At 38.9% G+C, this 19,008-nt stretch overlaps 1 protein-coding gene across 1 annotated transcript; it reads right to left on the bottom strand.

Moving 5' to 3' along the window:
- Window positions 1-911: 911 nt before the first annotated feature.
- On the bottom strand, window positions 912-18,318 carry acss2l (acyl-CoA synthetase short chain family member 2 like). The gene is made up of 17 exons (XM_042497948.1): window positions 18,144-18,318; window positions 13,719-13,810; window positions 12,994-13,097; window positions 10,192-10,264; window positions 9,939-10,014; window positions 8,869-8,953; window positions 8,291-8,428; window positions 7,233-7,403; window positions 6,990-7,123; window positions 5,849-5,981; window positions 5,654-5,710; window positions 4,593-4,673; window positions 3,142-3,250; window positions 2,870-2,938; window positions 2,479-2,655; window positions 1,365-1,439; window positions 912-1,262 (listed from the first exon to the last, which is right to left on the bottom strand). The coding sequence occupies exons 1-17, from the start codon at window positions 18,281-18,283 to the stop codon at window positions 1,135-1,137; spliced, it is 1,842 nt and encodes a 613-aa protein (XP_042353882.1). The 5' UTR covers window positions 18,284-18,318; the 3' UTR covers window positions 912-1,134.
- Between the last annotated feature and the right edge of the window lie 690 nt (window positions 18,319-19,008).

Below are 19,008 nucleotides of genomic sequence, written 5' to 3' on the forward strand. Positions count from 1 at the left end.
TTTGGTGGCGTCTAGCAGGGAAATGCAGATTGCAGCAAGCTTAAACTTTTCCTGTTTAGAATTGCTTTTGTGTTCATTGTTAGGAGGTTTTTTTTTAAATTGGGAGCCACAGAGGTCTCCTCCTCTCCAAAACAAACAGATTACTGGTTCAAACACTGCAGAAAACAGTTTCATGTAACAAATCAGTTACAGTTCGCCCACCACATGCTATTGTGTGCTCACCCTCTTTCTCTGATTACTTAATGTGAGCTCATCGTGTCCGATCCAGATATTTAGAAAGTTTTTACTGGAGGCTGAATTATCCATCCTCCTCTTCTCTAAAACAAGCGGGCCAGGTGACTAAAACTGCTTGCTTTTGTGTTTTCCCCTTTTTTTGATTCAGATGTTCACCAGAAGCTGAATTATCCACAGAGGTGTCCTCCTCTCCAAAAGAAAAAGACCTGGTAATTTAAGCCGGTAAAAACACTGAATAAATCAGTTTAAGGTTACAAACCTTGTATTTTTGATGCTGTTTTGCATGCTGGTGCGGGCGGCTTGTCCAATACGTGCTAATGCGTGCTAACTTTTTTTCTCCGATAACTAACTAAAAAACGCAGACGTTATGGATGTTTTCATCAGCAGTTTCATGTTACAAATCTGTGTAATTCTGTCGCTGCTCGTTGCAGATGGGCCTCTTAGTACTGTGAAAATGCCAAAACGCAAATGGCTCTATCTGAAACCAGTGTTTGGTTTGTCTGTTCTGGGCTACTGTAACAAAAACAAACAAAAAAAACTGGCAGTACAACATGGCGATCTCCTTAAACAAAGACCCTCTCCCTATGTAGATATAAATGGCTCATTCTGAGGTAACGAAAATGCAACAAATCTTATTTTCAGGTGATTATACACTAAAAAACAACAAAAAACCCATATGTATTATATTATATTCCCTTTCTGCCAGTATAGCCCCCTAAATCCTGCAAACTGGACCTTTAAACATCTCAGTGACGGCGCTGTAATTTTCTGATCCCTTCATTCAGTCCCAGAGAGTGCACAGACGCTGATCCACAGCCAGCAGTTTGTGACTGTCTTCATGTGTACCTTTGCATAGTGTAAAGAGAGAAATATATATATTTATATAGAGACGGTGTTTGTTCAGGCTGCAGCTTCACATCTCTGGCTGAACAGCTCCTCCACCACCTTCGGGTCGGCCAGAGTCGAAAGGTCGCCCAGGTCCTTTTCATTGCGGGCGATCTGCCGGAGAATTCGCCTCATGATCTTCCCTAAAAATGTATTCAGAAGAAAAGAAAGACGAAAAAGATTTTAGTGAGGAGGAGCAGAGGAGGAGGAAGATGCTGGTTTTATGTTGGTGTTGAGCTGTTTACCAGAGCGAGTTTTCGGGAGCCCCGGAGCATTTTGAATGAAGTCTGGTGTGGCGATTGGTCCGATTTTGTCTCTCACTGATGAAGGAATACACAGGAGGAGTCAGTGCTTTCTGTGGCATATTTCACAGCCAACAAGACAAAGTAGGATTCAAAAAAGTCAGTATGCACTTGTCAGGTACTTAGTATACAGTTTCTGAACTTTGTTTTTCTTTTTTCAAATTGAATTTTTTTTTTTAGTTTTTTTATCAGTTTTTTTGCATTAGTTTTTACACCTGCTTACATGAAATGCAAAGCACTGAGGTCCTGTAAGTTTTTCATATAGGTTTCTGTTGTAACTGCTCTGTTATCTATATACATTGGGGCTGCTATTAGTTATTTTTTCATAACTGATTAATCTTTTGAATATTTTTCCAATTATTCAATGATCATTTTGTTGAAAAAATGTCATACTGCCTCAGAACATGAGGAAACGTTATCAAATTGCTTGTTTTGTCTGGCCATCATGATATATATATATATAAACAGAAAAGCAACAACTGTGCACATTTAAGGAGTAGGATCTATAATATTTGGTATTTTTGGGGTATTTTTCCTCGATAAATGACTCAAAACTTGTCCTTTTGTAGATTATAACAGGCATTTTTACTGTTTTCTGATGTTTTACAGACCAAACAAACAAATGATTCATTAAGAAAATAACTGTCAGATTAACTGATAATGAAAATAATTGTTTTTTGCAGCATGTTGCGTCTTCTTTCAATACGGTACCACCAAAGACCCACAGGTTTATCTTGTCACCCCTTGGAGGGGTCCCGACCCCCAGGTTGTGAACCACTTGACTAAAAGATTAATCAACTAATATTTAAAAAAAAAAAACAAGGCCAAACAAATCTACATTTTTTGGGGAGTAAAGGCTCCATAAAGCAGCATGATTAACCCTGTAATTAATGTTTTATCAGCAAAAGCTGTTGTTTTTATACTATTTTTATTTTATTTATCCAATGGTTTGTTCCAAGATGAACCACGACAGACAGAAAAACATTACACAAGAAAAACATTTAAAACCAAAATCTAAATCCAGCCTCAAGTAACCCCCCCTGTGTCCGAGCCTCACCCAGTCTCTTGAGCTCCTCCACCAGTGTGTGGTTAAACTCCCTGCTGTCTTTGAGGGTGACGAAGCAGTACAGACACTCGCCCTTCACCTTGTGAGGCCGACTCACCACCGCAGCCTCCGCCACAGCCTCATGCTCCGTCAGAGCCGCCTCCACCTCCGCTGTACTCATCAGGTGGCCTGAGGAAACACAAAGTCATAGGAGACAAAACATAAACATAGACAAGGTGAAAAAAAGTTTCTAAAGGAAGAAAATGGCAGAAAATGCTCTCAGAAAGCTGCAAGTCAAAATTTGTGTTGAAGTTATTGTCGTAATATTACATAACACAGTAAATTGCTCAGTTTGGTATTGAAATAACCTTTTTTAAAAAAGCTGTATAACTCAGTACAGTACCTGACACATTCAGCATGTCGTCTATTCTTCCTGTGATCCAGTAATAGCCGTCTTTATCCCGCCTGCAGCCTGAGAGAGGAGAAAACAAGTTGCATAACCCCTCAAAAAACAGGGTTTTTTAACAGCTTTGTCTGTCCCTCAAGAGGCTCTCTGTATTTCAGTGAGAAATCAGGAACATTTTTACTCAGACTCGTATGACGCACAGTCTGTGTGGCAGATGGGTGAACTTGAGTGTGCAGACAGAAGATGTATTAGGTTTTATTGTGGCTTACCATCACCAGTTACATAGAAGCCTGGGAATTTCTTGAAGTAGGTGTTCTCGAAGCGTTCATTGTTTTTGTATACAGTGCGCATTATTCCAGGCCAGGGCCTCCTGAATACCTGTAACAGAACACAGAGTACACAAACAAAGCATGAGATACTTCTGCTGCGATTAGTACCATTCATAATAATCTTTAACGTCCAGTGTGTGTGATTTAGGGGTATGTAGTGGAATACAATAAATATATTTTCTTTAACCACCTGAAAATATGATTTTTTTTATCACTGCCTTGTTGTGACAACCCCTGTTGCAGGCCCACGTATCTTTTCGATCTTTAAAATCGTACTTTTTAAATAGAACGGAGACGTGGCATAATTATACAATATTTCATCCTTGAGCAGGCAGTGTGAAAGGGGCTACTGACTCTAAATAGGGCCATTCGTGCCGAGTCAGCCACCGTAGTTAGCAGCCCCTCCGCAACAAGCTGAACAGCTTTGAAAAAAATACTGATTTTAACATGAAACTGCTTTATTCTGTGTTTTTACTGGTTTAAATAACCTGGTTCTTTTGTTTTGGAGATGCATAGACCTCTGTAGATATTTTGGCTCTCACTAAAAATCTCTTAAATTTCTGGATCTTAAGTTATCAGAGAAAAAAGGGAAGCACACCTTAGCAGGTGCTGAGCTAGTGGACAGGCCACAGCATTTCAGGAACACTGATTTTGTAGCAGAAAACTGTTTTATTCAGTATTTTTACCAGTTTAAACCATCTGGTTCATAGGTTTTGTAGAGGAGACCTGTGTGGAGAGTTCAGCTCATTGAACATATATATTTATATTCTAAGCGGGAGAAATTTCAGCTGGTTGCAATCTGCAATTCTCAATGCTTGATGGCAATTAATATTCACACAGCACCTTTCAAAACAAAGTTAAAAAGCGCTTTACATGTGAGAATGATTAAAGCAATCTAGATCTATGATTAAATCAATCAGTGAAATGAAATTGCAGACTGTGCAATGAAATTAAATACGCCACAATTAACATACAGTAAAAAGCAAATAAAACTGAAACCAATTATTGCAGGAGTAGTAGTACTGCAATTGAATGTTTTTAAAGTGCTTTAAACTGAAAATCTACCAATAAAAGTCCCAACAAATAATGTGAGCAGGGTAGAGAAGTGAGTTCATTCAACAAAACTAACAATAGTACTGGCAGCAATATTTTAAATTGCAGTGTTATAGTGAACTTGTCATTAATAGTTATTTATTTATATATTTATTATCAGTTTCACACATAACACATTTAGTTTTTAGGTTTTTAGTCTTGAAATGTTTATGATTAACAGCATTTTTCTTTCTATCCCATCTATTGTATGTGTATCTGTTGATCTGGGCAGCCGCCTGCTGCATACAGCTGGTTTTACAGGGATAAATAAGGTTGCACAGAATTGAAATGAAACTTACAAGATAACCCTCGGCCTCGCCCTCCAGTTCCTCCCCGTGTTCGTTGAGGATTGTTGGCTCTACGCCGAAGAAAGGAAAGGTCTGAAATATGAGATGTGGATTTAGGGTGAGATAAATGTGTTCTTTCGTTTAAAAAACTGCTGCATACTTTTTCAAATCACAACCTGGATCATAATCTACACACAGAAAAGCCAAATCGAATTTATATTAAACTAGAATTACTGCCCTGCGGGTGTTTGCCTCCGTAAACCAGTCGAGTTGCTCTAACAGTTATCATTCATGTCTGTAAAAACATGGACACTCACACACATCTTCCAGGGTGGGCACCCAAAGATTAGTTTATAGGCCACAGTGACCTTTGACCTTTGACCACCAATTCTAATCACTTCGTTCTTAAGTCCAAGTGGACATTTGTGCCAAATTTTAAGAAATTCCCCCAAACCCTTCCTGAGATATCGTATTCATGAAAAGAGATGTACACAAGGTCACAGTGACCTTGACCTTTGACCACCAAAATCTAGTCTGTTCATCATTGAATTGAAGTGGATGTTTGTGCCCAATTTGAAAAAAATTACCTTAAGGCGTGCTTCAGATATTGTGTTCACGAAATAATCGCAAGGTCATAGTAACCCTTGACCACCAATTCCTAATCAATTTATCTTTAAGTCAAAGTGGATGTTTGTGCCAAATTTGAGGAATTCCCCAAAGGCCTTCCTAAAATATTGTGCTCACAAAATGAGATAGATGTAAAGTAACAAGGACTTTTGACCAACAGGTTTCAATCAGTTTAAGTACAAGTGGGCGTTTGTGTCAAATTTAAGGAAATTCCCTTAAGGCATTTTTGAGATATCATGTTGATATGCATGCACAGACAACCCAAAAACACATAGACATATAGTAGGTGTGGAGGCATAGAAAGGTTGCATCTCCTGCATTGGTTTAGTCAAAAATACTGCCGCATCTTTTCTCACAAACAGAGGATACTCAGTGGAGAAGATGCTGGTGTGTTAAAGATTTATATTGAAATGTCAGAGTATGAGGTAATCGGTGTTGTCACTTACTGCAGAGCCTGGTTTCAGCGGCGTCGCAGCAGGCAGAGGAGTCAAAACATGTCCTCCCTGTAGAGACATAAAATGAAACTCAAAATTGTGTCTTTTGACCAAACAGCATAAGGACTTATTGGGACCCACCAAGCAGGATTCTGAAATATAATTTAATCTCAGCTGAAGAGCGAGTTAACTGCAGGCAATACTTACGGTCTCAGTCTGCCAGAAAGTGTCCATTATGGGACATCTGCCCTGTCCGACGACTTCGTGGTACCAGTGCCACGCCTCAGGGTTGATGGGCTCACCAACAGTACCCAGAATCCTCAGGCTGGAGAGGTCGTACCTGTCAGTGACACAAGGAAAAATCTCCCTCAGATTATTTTATATTCCATCATATTGAGTTACTGATAACTGCGCTAGGAGTAGGTGACTTGTAGTTGTCTAAGTTAGCTTTATTTGTTGCATGGATTGCTGGTTGTTGGGCCGTATATGTGTTAGTTTTCCTCTGTCTTATCTCAGTGAGACTAACTGATTGATCAACATTACGTGCTAATCTGTAATATATTCATGAGTTTGACTTTATGAGCAATTTATTAGCATATCAGCAAGGGATGTTTCGAACAAAAAAAAAAAGAAAAAACATGCGGGCATGATGCAGCAGGCAGTACAAGAGGTGTTTTTACATCGCATTAAACTGAGCAGGTTATCCAGAAGTTTTGAATCCATAATTCCTCTGTGAAATCGTGGACCTCCTGGAAATCCCTCATTCATGGCCGCTCTCACATATAAGGGGCGTACCTTTCTAGTATCACTCGCATAACATGCCCACGTCGCCTTCGATTGGAAATAACGACGGTTAGTGCGGTGACTGCAATAGAAATAAACCTGTTAATGTTTTGTACATCCATTGCCGTACTTCTTAAAATGTTAAGTCACTTCTTGCAATTCTGTTTTATCGACATTTCGGAAAAAAAGATTAGGTTTTGCACAAATCTGTAACGGAAACCCGTCTAGTAAAATTGAGTTCTTGTTGCATTTTTTTGACAGATACTGAGTTAAGGAGTTTAGTGTTAAAATGCATCAAAAACAGCATTTTCATTATCATCATTCACACAGCTTGGCTCCTTCACTTCATCGCTGCAGAGCCTGTTACATAAGACGTGAGAACAGAAGTAGGTATTTTAACAATGAAAGGTAGATATTTCCCTCTGACCCCTTTTTGTAAAAATACACTTGCACCACCCATCATATCAAGCTGTGTTTAAAAAGTCAAACTCCTGCTGTAGCTTCTGGAAATCTGGATTTTATTTTGAGCTGCTGTGACATTCATGTGCACATGCAGGGCTCTTACTTCTGCAGCGGCTCCCGTCCGTACTTCATCAGCAGGCGGATGGCTGTCGGAGCTGTGTAGAACTTGGTCACTTTGTACTTCTCAATGATTTCCCAGAACCGGCCGACATGAGGGTGAACTGGGATACCTTCAAACTGGAGAAAACACACACATGCATCTCTGAGAATGTCTTAAAAGGGACATCTGTGTAGCTTTTATCACTGTGAGGATTTTTAACGAGATAAAAGTCTCTCTCTGACTCACTAGGACGCTTGTAGCACCGTTTGCAAGGGGGCCGTAGGTGATGTAGGAGTGGCCGGTGATCCACCCGATGTCTGCTGTGCACCAGAACACGTCGTCATGGTGATGGTCGAAAACGTACTTGAAGGTCAGCGACGTGTAGAGCAGATACCCGGCAACAGTGTGGAGAACACCCTGTACGGTACGCAGGGACGGAAACATGAATGAGGAGATAGCACAGAGACAGCAGACCGCAAAAATACGGGGGCAGAAAAAAAGAGACATGTATGCAGGTGTGTGTGTGTGTGCGGACAGGTATTACTGATGTTGTGGGGACATAAATCTGTTAACACAATCACATTGTGGGGACCTGCCTTTCTTTTGAGGAAAGATTCAAATGTTAGGATGAAGACTTATTTTAATCCTTAGGTCCGACCTTAATATTACACACATTTGTAGTCTGTGCAAAAAAATGCACTTTTTATAATCAAGCTTTAAAAAATATTATACATTGATACTAACTTTTTTTTACCTTGTGTGTTGCAGTACTTTGCCTTATTTTTATTCCTCTTAATATGTTTTCTGCATGTTAAATGTATACACCAAAAATCTGGCAAAAAATCCTTTTCTGATTCTGAACTCTGACCTCACATTATGTTATTGTACCTTTCATACAAGACAGCAAGGTGGCATAATGGTGGAGTATTCCCTCCTTGAACAGGCATATTTAAAAATGTCTCTTTCTCACGCACTCAGTATCTGATGCTTTGAGCTCTGTGTTTTGCGTAATAATAACATATACTACACACACAAATGTAATTGCTTTCAACTTTCCTAGGGTCGCGTTTATGCCTCTTGGCATTATAAAACCATTAATTCTCACTATTTCACCGCAGAGACAGCACATTATGTCAAAGCCAGCCAGGTTTATACACCATTTACAGGCTCATCAGAGGAGAAAATAAGATGTGATTTAAAAGGTGTGGTTTCAGTGAAGAGTTACGAGCAGAAAACGAGCAGCAAAGCTACAAGGAGCGTTTCTACTATAAAACTGCTCCCCTACACACACCTGTACATCTCACCTTAGGTTTGCCGGTGGAGCCGCTGGTGTACAGGATAAACAGCGGGTCCTCAGCGTCCAGCCACTCGGGCTCACACTCTTCAGGAGAGTCTCTCATCACCTCGTCCCACCACACATCACAGTGTGAGTCCCAGGGGGTCTGAACGCACAAGATCAAATGCAGCACATAGTCACTCATTACATCAAACTGCTCAAAATACAAGCAGTGATGTCAAGTGTGAGCTGACTTTAATTTACTTTGCCCTTTAGAGGCATGTTCTGACTCATAAATTCATAAACTCATAAATAGAGCGTGCTATTTTGTGATTTTTTTAAAACCAAAATATTAAAATAGATTACATTTACTACAGTTACTACACAGAGTACAGGTAACAAGACAACAAAATGCAGTTTACCATCTAACCAAAAGCTCAAAAAACAGTAAAGTGCAGAGTAATTTGTAGTATAAAATATATTTCGTAATAAATAGAATAAATCTAGAATGTCGTATAAACAGTAAATGGAAGATATGAATATGTAGATATGTGTGTGATGAATAAGTGTAATGGATATGATACATTAGGTGGCAATGACATCTACCTGTAGTTTGTTGCATGCAGCCCCACTTTTTGTCCTCAGCGCGTGGTGCTTGATGACGAGGCATTTAGTGACACTAGAGGACGCTCTGTGAGGACATTAAAAAAAGTGTGAGCAGTTTGTGAGTGTGAGTGCTGTTTATTTTTATATTTTACTTTATGCTGTGGACTTTTATCTATGTTTTAGGGCTTTACCCAAGTCAGATTTATGCCATTGGAGTTGGATTTAGCTGTTCAATAAGAATATTTGACAATTCATTTTGGTTGTTTTTTTTCCAGACAAAATTTTAAAATTTGAATAGGGCTCAGCGTATTGTTTAAATTTTGCTATGTGGAGCTCTCTGAGCTGCAAATGCAGTCTGGTGGGTTTGGTGTTGACAATTTCAGGACTGTTTCTGGTTTAAAAAAAAAAAGTCTATCTCTATAGGTATCCTTTCCATACTGTTGTCAGATACTTATAATAACAATCTGGGCCCGTTGCAGCGCTCTCACTCAATACTGGACCAGTTTTTTTTTTTTTATTTAGATACAAAAAAATGAAAAATAGGGTCCAGGTTGAAAAATACCCAAGTTACCATTTAACAATAGTAAGTAACAAAAAAGAAGTATATGATGAAATGAGTAAAAAGTAAAAATAATAAGTGTTGGTTGACTTGTTTCAGACAAACTCATAAACAAAACGTAGGTTTTTGTATCCAAAATGTTGAATTTCCCTTGTTTTTGCCACATGAGGCTTAGGTATAATTGAAAATATCTCTATATGCTTTATTTTGAAACGATATCCCTGATAAAATAACCCCCACCAGCTCACGTTGCCACAGGAGATGAGCAACTTCCCGGGATGAGTCTAAGCGCCCCATGTTGCCCGGCAACCCTGTAATGTGGAAACTGGGCAGTGTGTTTCCGCAACATCCTCGATAACAACTGATAGGACTTTTGGCTTCGTGTGTGTGAGTGTAGGCGTGTGTGTCCAGTGACTCATATGACAGCGGCTGAGTCCCATACCCGCAGCTAGTGTAAATAAGGGCGGTTGCTGAGAACTGACAAACTGTTGGCTTTGTGAGCAGGACCTACTTTTCTCTGCACTTTTCCAGAGCCTCGTCCACAATCTGTTTCAGGTTGATCAGCTTCTCTCCTCTGTAAACACCATCTGTGTGCCACAAAGGGACGAGAGTGATGCAGATGAGGAGGTGTGTGAACCAGCAGGGAAAAGGTGTTAAAACACTGAGTCTCTTTACAACTTGAAAATGATCTTAACAGCCTCTGAGCGCTTACAGCACGTCCCATCCTGGTGCTGCTGTGTTGGCGTCTCTTATATGGGACCTACCTGCTGTCACCAGGACGCTGCTCTGGGCATCTATGATCCTCTCGCAAAGAGACTCAGAGGAGAAACCTGCAAACTAAACAACACAAAGACAAAAGATGAGACAGCAAAAACTGAATTGAAATTTAACAAAGATTTGATGACCCATAAGCTGTAAGCATACTGAGACTGCATTACTAATGGGGCATTTCCAGCAGCAGGTTGGGTCGGTTCAGCTCAATTGGGTATTCTTTTTTTTTTTTTGTTTTTGCATTTCCATTGTGAAAAGCTGTGGATGGTACCTTTAGTACCTCTTGAACTAGCTTTTGATTGCTCGCTTCCAAAATGTGCCTTATCACCGTTGTGCTGTCATGTTGGATATAGTCAAGCAAAGCCCCAAGCACTTCCTGCTGACAAGACAACAGCCAGCAATACACCAAAATGTGTCTCTGAAAACGTGAGGTGAGAAAAAGGCAACGCAGCAACAGAGTGTAGATTAATGCTTTGAAACTTTGTGCTTTCACGCACTTTTCAAAAGTATTTAAATTTTTGAACCCTAAGCAAATTGGTGTGATTTATTTTGAAAACATGGGAAAAAAGGAAATGAGCAACTTGGTAAGAAATGTTCCACAGATTGCAAGAAATAAGGGGAAATCTGACAAGAAAATGAACTTAAATGTTTTTTTGTTTTTTTTTAAGAGAGACCAATATTGGGAGAAACATATCAGAACATGTATATATATATTTTTAGATTACTATTATATTATTAAGATAATTAAATTTACATTTATATAACTTTTTTTCCAGCCATTCATTAGTAAATTTTAAATTTAAAATTGTTATAGAGTTACTAAAAGCACTTCTTTTACATGTGTTGTTTGTTTGTTTTTAACTTTCTTCTTTTTTAAACGAATTGTCAGGTAATTTCATGTACTTTTCACTAATTTCTTGCTAAATTTTGAGTCATTTCTTCTTTTGTGGCTCATTGCCTTCTTATCATGTTTTGGAAAATAATCAAGCCAATTTGCTCAGGTTTTAAAGGGTTAATATATGATGAGAGCTGCCTAGGTTGACAGTTTGACTGCAGATTTATTTATTTTTCCCACAAAATATCTCTCATGTGCAGAGTATAGGAACAATTTCAGAGAAGACGACAAAGTTATTTTCCTGAAAGTTACCAACTGTAGTTTTCAAAGAGTTTCACTTGTAAATAAACCATAACCTTGACTTTTTTCTCTTTTCTCTACTGGTGAAACTGTAGCACCATGTTTTAGATTTTACCATTATTCCCTGGTTGTTACTTGTGGCCTGCAGTTCAGCAAAAGCTACACAGTCTCGCTTCAAAATGAAAACAGACAGTCTGATTCATTCTGCTCTCTCAAGTATAGAGCAGTCACCTTGATCAATCTTACATAATGAAGCAGACTTTTATAATTAATCTTTTATTGTCATCTGCTGCGTCCCCCGCCAGACGCTTGTGTTCTGTCCAAAGTGAATAGTTCACAGTATAAAGTTTCAGTGTTGATGACAGCATTATGAATCAGGTCACTGAGGACTCTGGACTCAGCAAAATGTCACAGCCTGAGTGGCACTGGCTGTTCTGTCTGGCTCCATCCAGTATGATTTGATTTCACGTCGGGTTGATTTATGATTAATATTAACAGTCACGTGAGAATCCAAGAGGCTGGCGCTATCCCAAAGATCCTTATGTTGCTGAATGATGTTCATGGCATATATGAAAATGTACAACAATGACCAAACAACGACAAGGTCGCTGTCACCTGAGCCTGCCAAAAATTGGGTTTTGCAAGTCATAAAACAAACCCATCTGGGAGCAGCCCAGTGATATTTTTAACCACCAGACTTTGCATGCTTGAGAAGGGTTGAAAACCTAAAATAGTGTCTGCTTGCTTGCAATACTGCACAGACTCTGAAGCCTCCCCAATCCAGATACAGGCAGTAAATGTGTGACCCATATATTTTGTGCAGGTGCTGTCAGTGCAGTGTTCACACAGAGAACAGCTGATAACTGCAGGAGCAGGGCAGTCTGGACTCACAGGAGCTCAGGTTTAAGTTAGACCAGCAAGCACTGCTAACCTTGACCTGCAAAAAGAACATTTTCTCCTCAGAGATTGAAACGTATGCGTGTCAGATATAGGTTAAAAGACAAGTGTCTAGTATAAAATAATAACATAAAATATAATACAATTTAATATAATGTAATATAATGTAATGAGTATGTTTTCTTTCGTGTATAATCACCTGGAAATAAGAATCGTTACCTCAGAATGAGTCGTTTATATCTACATATGGAGCAGGTCCTTGTTTATGAAGATGTTTATGTATTATTAATTATTATTTGTACAATACTATGTACTATGTACTATGTTTTTTTTATGTATTATGTTGCACTGCCATGTTTCTTGTAGGGTTGCAAAATATAAGCAATTTCCTTTATTGATTAATCTGTAAAATTAATGAAAAAAAATCAAGGCCTTAATTGCTATTAAAATGACTTAAATTAATCTTTCAATGAACAATGAACACAAAAGGAGTGCAGCAGTTCAAGTTTTAACTAGCTGCAATTTGCAATTTACAGTTAACTGCTAGAGGCCCCCAAATCCCCCTAAATCTTATACACCTCACCTTTAAAAAATCCCATAAAACAACGACTGACTCCTTTGTGGAGAAGTGAGTTTCTCACAGATGTCAACGTAACAAATGTCGGTGCTGACATTAAATGATGCCACAGCTTTATGTAGCAAACTCGACTCATCTGTGTCTCCAAAATGTGCAAAGCAAACGCCAATCATTCGTACTGCTTACCACAATGGAGTGAACAGCGCCGATCCTTGCACAGGCCAACATGGTGTAGACGAGTTCTGGGATCATGGGAAGGTAGATAGACACCCTGTCTCCTTTTTTTACACCTTGAACAACGAAACAAGCAGATTTGATGTTTAAGATGACACAAATCACACTCGGGCCTTATCTAAGTACGATAATGTTTCAGCGTGTTCGATATGTGCCAGATACAGTACTCTATGTCTGATATGCAAGAAGTACAAAAACAAATGTTTCATTTCAACATTGGGTAGGGGGGCACGTAAGAAACGAGGGGGTTTGGGGTTCCTCGGCCAGGACATTTTGAGCATCAAACACGACATTCTGGTGAATTTGTTTTCACCAATTTGTGCCTTTTCTGCGTCAATTTTTGGTGCAAATGTCTTTAATTTTGTCAAAAAAAAGTCCTCTGTTAAACTTTCATGTTTTTATTGATGGGGACGTGTCTCCTGCGTCCCCTCCCAGTCTAAACCCCTGAACATGTGTATTGGGATAACCGCATAGAGCTATATCTCCTGTTTTGCATTCGGGTTTTTATCATTATGACCTTTGCCGATTATGAGACCTTAGACTGAAACATGATGTAATCGAGCTATGATTAAGCTTTTGTCTGTCTTGTTTTGCTCAAACTTTTGACTGCTGCAGGTAATTTCTGGGCAATTGATATTTAGGAAATGTGGTTTGGATGTAAGTTTTTAGTTTCTCACCCATTTGCTTGAGGACATTGGCACAGCGGCAGACCCGGCTCAGCAGCTGGCTGTAGGTGATGGCCATGTGGTGGTCAGGGGAGTTTCCCTCCCTGAGAAAACAAGAGGAGATTAAAAAGGAAACCTAAATCTGTTACTGTCATGCAAAACCTGTCTCAGATTGTATAACCGAAACCGTTCTAATGCAGAGTTGTCCGAGGTCACAGGAGACATAACCTGTTCCCGTTGTTTCAGGGTCTATATTGGACTTGGATCTTATTCAGGAACGTTGTTTGGAAAACTATGTGGCACAATGTTTCACAGACCAGCAGGCAGTATAGTAGCAGACATCTGGTGTGGGACAGAGGCCAAAACAAACCTGGCTTCACTCTTATCACCATGATGATGTAAAAATAAATGATTACAGTGATGAAATTCTGTAATCATAAATGTCAACTTCTATTGATAGAATCCACATATTTGACTGTTTTTAAAGAGCTTTATATGCAAGAGTATATTAGAGTTGCAGCGGTATACCGTTTTCAGAATTGAGGGATGTACATTTGCTTATCTATGGTATTGAAAAAAAGGCAACTGGATGGAGGATCTCAACTTTATTTTAGCTATTTTTAAAAGAGAGACTTTTTACACATACTTAAATTTAAAAAATGTTTCAAGTTTCAATTATAATAATAAAATATTATAAAAAAACAAAAAAACTTCTGTTTTAATTCCTTTAAGGGTCATTATAACTTATAATAATAATGATTTTGTCATTTCGTGATACCATGACATCAAAATATTTTCTGAGACCGATATCGTACCGTAAAAAGTCTTATACAGTTGCAACTCCTATATATGATGTTGTACCTTTTGGCAAATATGTATCAGAGCCAATAAAATGTGGAGTCCCACAGGGCTTAATCCTTGAACCTCTTAAATTCAACTGCTAAATGCTCTCATTAGCTCTGAATGTGACTCAGAACTTATATTTTAATGCCCATGTTGGGACAATAACAAAGTATTTTTAGTATTAGGAAATTCTCGTACAGATAAGATTTAGGACACCTAATCCACAGCTTTATGTCTATAACAGCCAGATTGCCGTAATAGGATTTTCTAAGGTCTTTCTACAAAAGCTCTTTGACAGCTGCCACTCATTCAGAATGCTGCTACTTAAAAACTAACAAAGCTCAAGAAAGCTGGGAACATTACTCCTCTAGTCAAATAACTTTTAACTACTACAAGTAAGCTATAAAGCCCTAAATGACTGCCCTCTAAAGGTTGAGCCTGGCTATTGTGATTGAATTTTGCTATTGGCTGATCCTGGTAGTAGGAGCCCGCTTTCATCACCAACCGAGTGTTGGCGCTGACGACCTCTCACCAACTTACTTCTTTGTGTGTGTACTGGGGTCAGGGAGGTGCTGTGGATTGAGAAGCGGCACGATTGGTTGACCGGGCATGACTTAGCCCCCCTCCTAGCCCTGCCCCTTTTTGAGACTTTGTTCATGTTCCAGGGAGGAGGCACTCAAGCCAAAAATGGGGGGCTTAGTTACCGTTTAAACAAAGTGTAATGCCACTTTAAAACTGAGTAATAACGTAAGCAGGCATTAACTCACTAACTCTGTTAACATTAGCCTCGACCTACCGTATTTTTGTGCAACTTGGAATGTCGGACAAAGTTTGAAGCTGTTGCATCTTCATCTGTAATATTTTTAAAATAATCTTTGGTGTCATTTTATTCAACTGATGCTCATTAACGGACATTAGGTCTTTATGTTCCGTCCTTTAAGTTGATTGGATGCTTTCAGATTTGTTTAAAGAAAGTGAATTTAGTGAATAAGTGTTAGCTTGCTTGGAATGATAAACAATAATGTTAGTCTACTCAAGAACGTTAAAGAAATTAATTGATTCATGGCTTTTTTAACAACATACTTTTTAATCTTTGGGCTTGGTGGGAAGTATGAGGTATTTTCACGTCAAAAGCTCAAGTCCAGGTGAAGTCACAAGTCATTGAAGTCCAAGTCGAGTTGCAAGTGTTTTTGATTTTGTCAAATGGTGAAACTTCAGCCACGAGACACCCGTCATCACCGAGCCCTGAGACCCTTCTATATCTCAGAGTCTAGAAGCTGCAAATTACAGATGCAGTTCAGTCTTAGATCAAACAAAAGGACACACACTTGAGTTTTAAACACTCTTTTTTTGCAGTGTGTCGTACCATTTGAGACAGTTTTGCAACTGCTGTTTGGACAAGGTGTGAGCTCAAGTCATGAGTGTTTAACAGTTCAAAACAAACCACCTGGCCACTTATAACTCGAATATAAACACGACAATAACAGCTGACAGACGATATCCATCTCATATGACGTGTGAAACCGGAACTTGAGCAGGTCTGTTACGTAAGTGCTTTGATGGAGTGCAAACAGCGTTAAGACACTCATGTGGGCGATGTCTGATCTGCGCTGTGCCCAGTTCCATTGAACCCTTATTATTGCTAAACTGTCAGAACCCATTTGTTGTTTGCTAAGCCTCTTCTGTTGACAGAGCAAATATGTGCCATATGCAGTCAAAACAACAAAGTATACAGTCCTTATGGTGACTTGGCAAGGTGTAAGCATTGCTGTAAGCAAAAGCTACTGTGAGTTAAAGAGTCTTTTTTTTTCTTTTTTTTTTAGAGGAAATCGGAAGCTTGAAAGAGTTCAGTGAGAAAATTTATGAGCTGAAAACAATCCAGTAGGCTCTTATTATAGTTTTGTTATTGGAGGATTCTGGCAAGATTCAAGTTGAACTCGGCTTTTGTACTGCAATAAACACCAAGTGCTTGTTTTTTTTTATGAGCTAGCAGCTGTAAAATGTTTTGTACCCAAAGCATATAAAATCTGGGAATTTTTCAGCACATCCTGTTCTCTGTTGTTTCTGAGGAGGGAAACATTAAAGGTCCCATATTGTAAAAAGTCAGATTTCCATTTAACATAAAGCAGGTATAGGTGCTATGTAAATACTGTGAAAGTCTCAAAAATGCTAAATCCACAGAGAAATGCACACAGTCTGTATTCAGAAACTGTGCCTTTAACCCTATTAAACCTGTTGTGACATCACTTTTCTTGTTCTTCTTTAGTATGCCCTTTACTAGTCTTTAAATCTTTAAACCCTGATCAAATTGGTGCAGTTTCTTTCAAAAACATGGAGGAAAGGCAACGAGCCACTTGGTAATAAATGTCTGACAAATTGCAAGAAATCAGTAGATTTATTAAGTTATTTTTAAAAGCTAGGGAAAATATCTAGGGGAAAAGAAAAAAAGCTAGGGGTTTCATAATAAAATATATTATATATATATATATATATATATATATATATATATATATATAATATAATATATATTTAGAAAATAAAGATGGTGGATACAGATAAATTCAGGCAGACAGTACAAGAAAATGTCAATTAAAGCATGTAAACATCCTCTAGTACAGCTGTTCCCAACTGGTCACAGACACGGGGTCAAGATTAGTTCAAAGTCCACATATAACATAAATTACCACATATTCAACAACACATTGGTGCAGAACACAAAGAAATAAAAATTACTTTCAGAATAAACAGTAAAGGCACTTCAAAATAAAAGTTCTATGCCCAAAATTCAAAATAAAGTGTATTTTTTACAACCTTGGCATGCTTACTAACAGTGTTGGGAGAGTAAGTTATAGTAATTAAATTAGAAAATAAATGTAATTGCTGGCACTTACTGAGAAAAAATATGTTTTTAAATTACAGTTACTAATCAAAACATTGATGATTACAAACGGGTTGCATATGACAAACAACTATTTTCAGTGAAAAGTTTATATGTTGAATAAAACATGATGTTTTCATCATGCAGGAGTGTCTTCTTTTAGCATATTTTCGGGACAATGTGGGTGAAGAAATTTGAGCGCAGCATTTATGAACTAATATTTTTAGGTCTTTTCAGCTTTATTGCCCTTTAATGCCCCATTTGTCAGAAAAGTTTTTTAAAAATAATCAAATGTAGTAAGTTACGTAACTTTAATGAAGTAATAAAAATATTAATTACATTTTTAACAAAGTAATTAATAATTAATAATCTGTAACCTATTATTTTTACAAGTTACCTTCCCAACACTGTTCACAAGTCACTTGCAGCCCATTCAAAACGGACCTGTGACCCACTTTTGGACCACGACCCAACAGTTTGGAACCACTCCCCTAGTAGAAACCAAAAATACAAGTGTGAAGCTGAAAATGAGCAGAATATGGGACCTTTCATGCATACACAGTTTTTTTGCTTTGGGTTTTTTTTTTGTTGCTTTGGTGCACTGGGCTTGGCACACAGGGAAACAACAGTTGTTGATGACTGGAATACCTGACATAACTGCAGGCAGTGTTTCCCAGCAAAGCCATCACTCATGGCAGCCAGATTTTATTGCTTACCAGTAATAGGCAACCTTTTCGCCAAGATTCCTCTCCTTCACAAGCCTGTCCAGGACATTATAGCACATGTTGGTTTTGGCCCCCTCCATGCATTTGACATAAATGTTTCCTTTTGTCATGTCAAAGTTGTACTGCAGCATCGGTCCCGTCGCTGGCTTTTTCCAAAGAACTCTTGAGCAATCTCTTTCCAGAAAGCTGGAACAAAGTGATATTTCATGTCAGTGTTACAGATAAACACGGACAGATTCTGCATACAGGGGGAGCTGGAATGCAAGAAAACACTGCCACGGAAAATATGTTTGACCTACCTTCTGGGTTCTCAAGAGACTTCCTGTACAGCGCCAGATAGGAGTTAAAATCAGGCACACGAGCATCCCTCTTCAGGTCATCAGGAGGGTAGTACATTTTGTCCTGAGAGTCAGGAACAACCATGGTGGAAGCACAGCTGCAGACAGGCCTATACCATCAGAGGGAGAGTAGGAAAATGGGTTAATCTGGAGTCACTGCTGATCTGTCTGGATCCTCCTGAGTAAGGTGAGAACACTACAAGGCCTCTGAAGCAACACAATTCAGCATGCACAAAGACCCACCTCTAATCCCTGAGCTGCAGGCTCGCTGGCAGTCTGCTTAGGTCCAGGGCAGCCAATCCACTTGCAGGGTATGGCACTCCCACTTTTTCATTGGTCGAGCCCTCACTGGCCTGTTGATCGCATTATTATATTTCTCCAAGCAAGGAGGAGGAGGAGGAGGAAGTGTGCAGCAGCAGGATGAATGCTGGGGATTCATGCAGGCATGAGGATTGATTTGACAGGGAGGGTGATGGGTGAGGGAGAGAGGGGAGGGTAAACAGCATTTTGTTCCCCCC

The sequence above is a fragment of the Plectropomus leopardus genome, chromosome 12 (genome assembly GCF_008729295.1).
Source record: "Plectropomus leopardus isolate mb chromosome 12, YSFRI_Pleo_2.0, whole genome shotgun sequence".
Classification (NCBI taxonomy): domain Eukaryota; kingdom Metazoa; phylum Chordata; class Actinopteri; order Perciformes; family Serranidae; genus Plectropomus; species Plectropomus leopardus.

What these genes read in the sequence shown, in the direction of transcription:
- acss2l (XM_042497948.1), bottom strand. Translation starts at nt 18,283, where the DNA reads ATGCTGCAGTACAACTTTGACATGACAAAAGGAAACATTTATGTCAAA. An exon ending in CTGGAAAAGTGCAGAGAAAA is followed by an intron (nt 8,954 to 9,938) that starts GTAGGTCCTGCT and finishes ATGTCCTCACAG; the next exon opens with AGCGTCCTCTAGTGTCACTA. An exon ending in GCTCCACCGGCAAACCTAAG is followed by an intron (nt 7,404 to 8,290) that starts GTGAGATGTACA and finishes CGTACCGTACAG; the next exon opens with GGTGTTCTCCACACTGTTGC.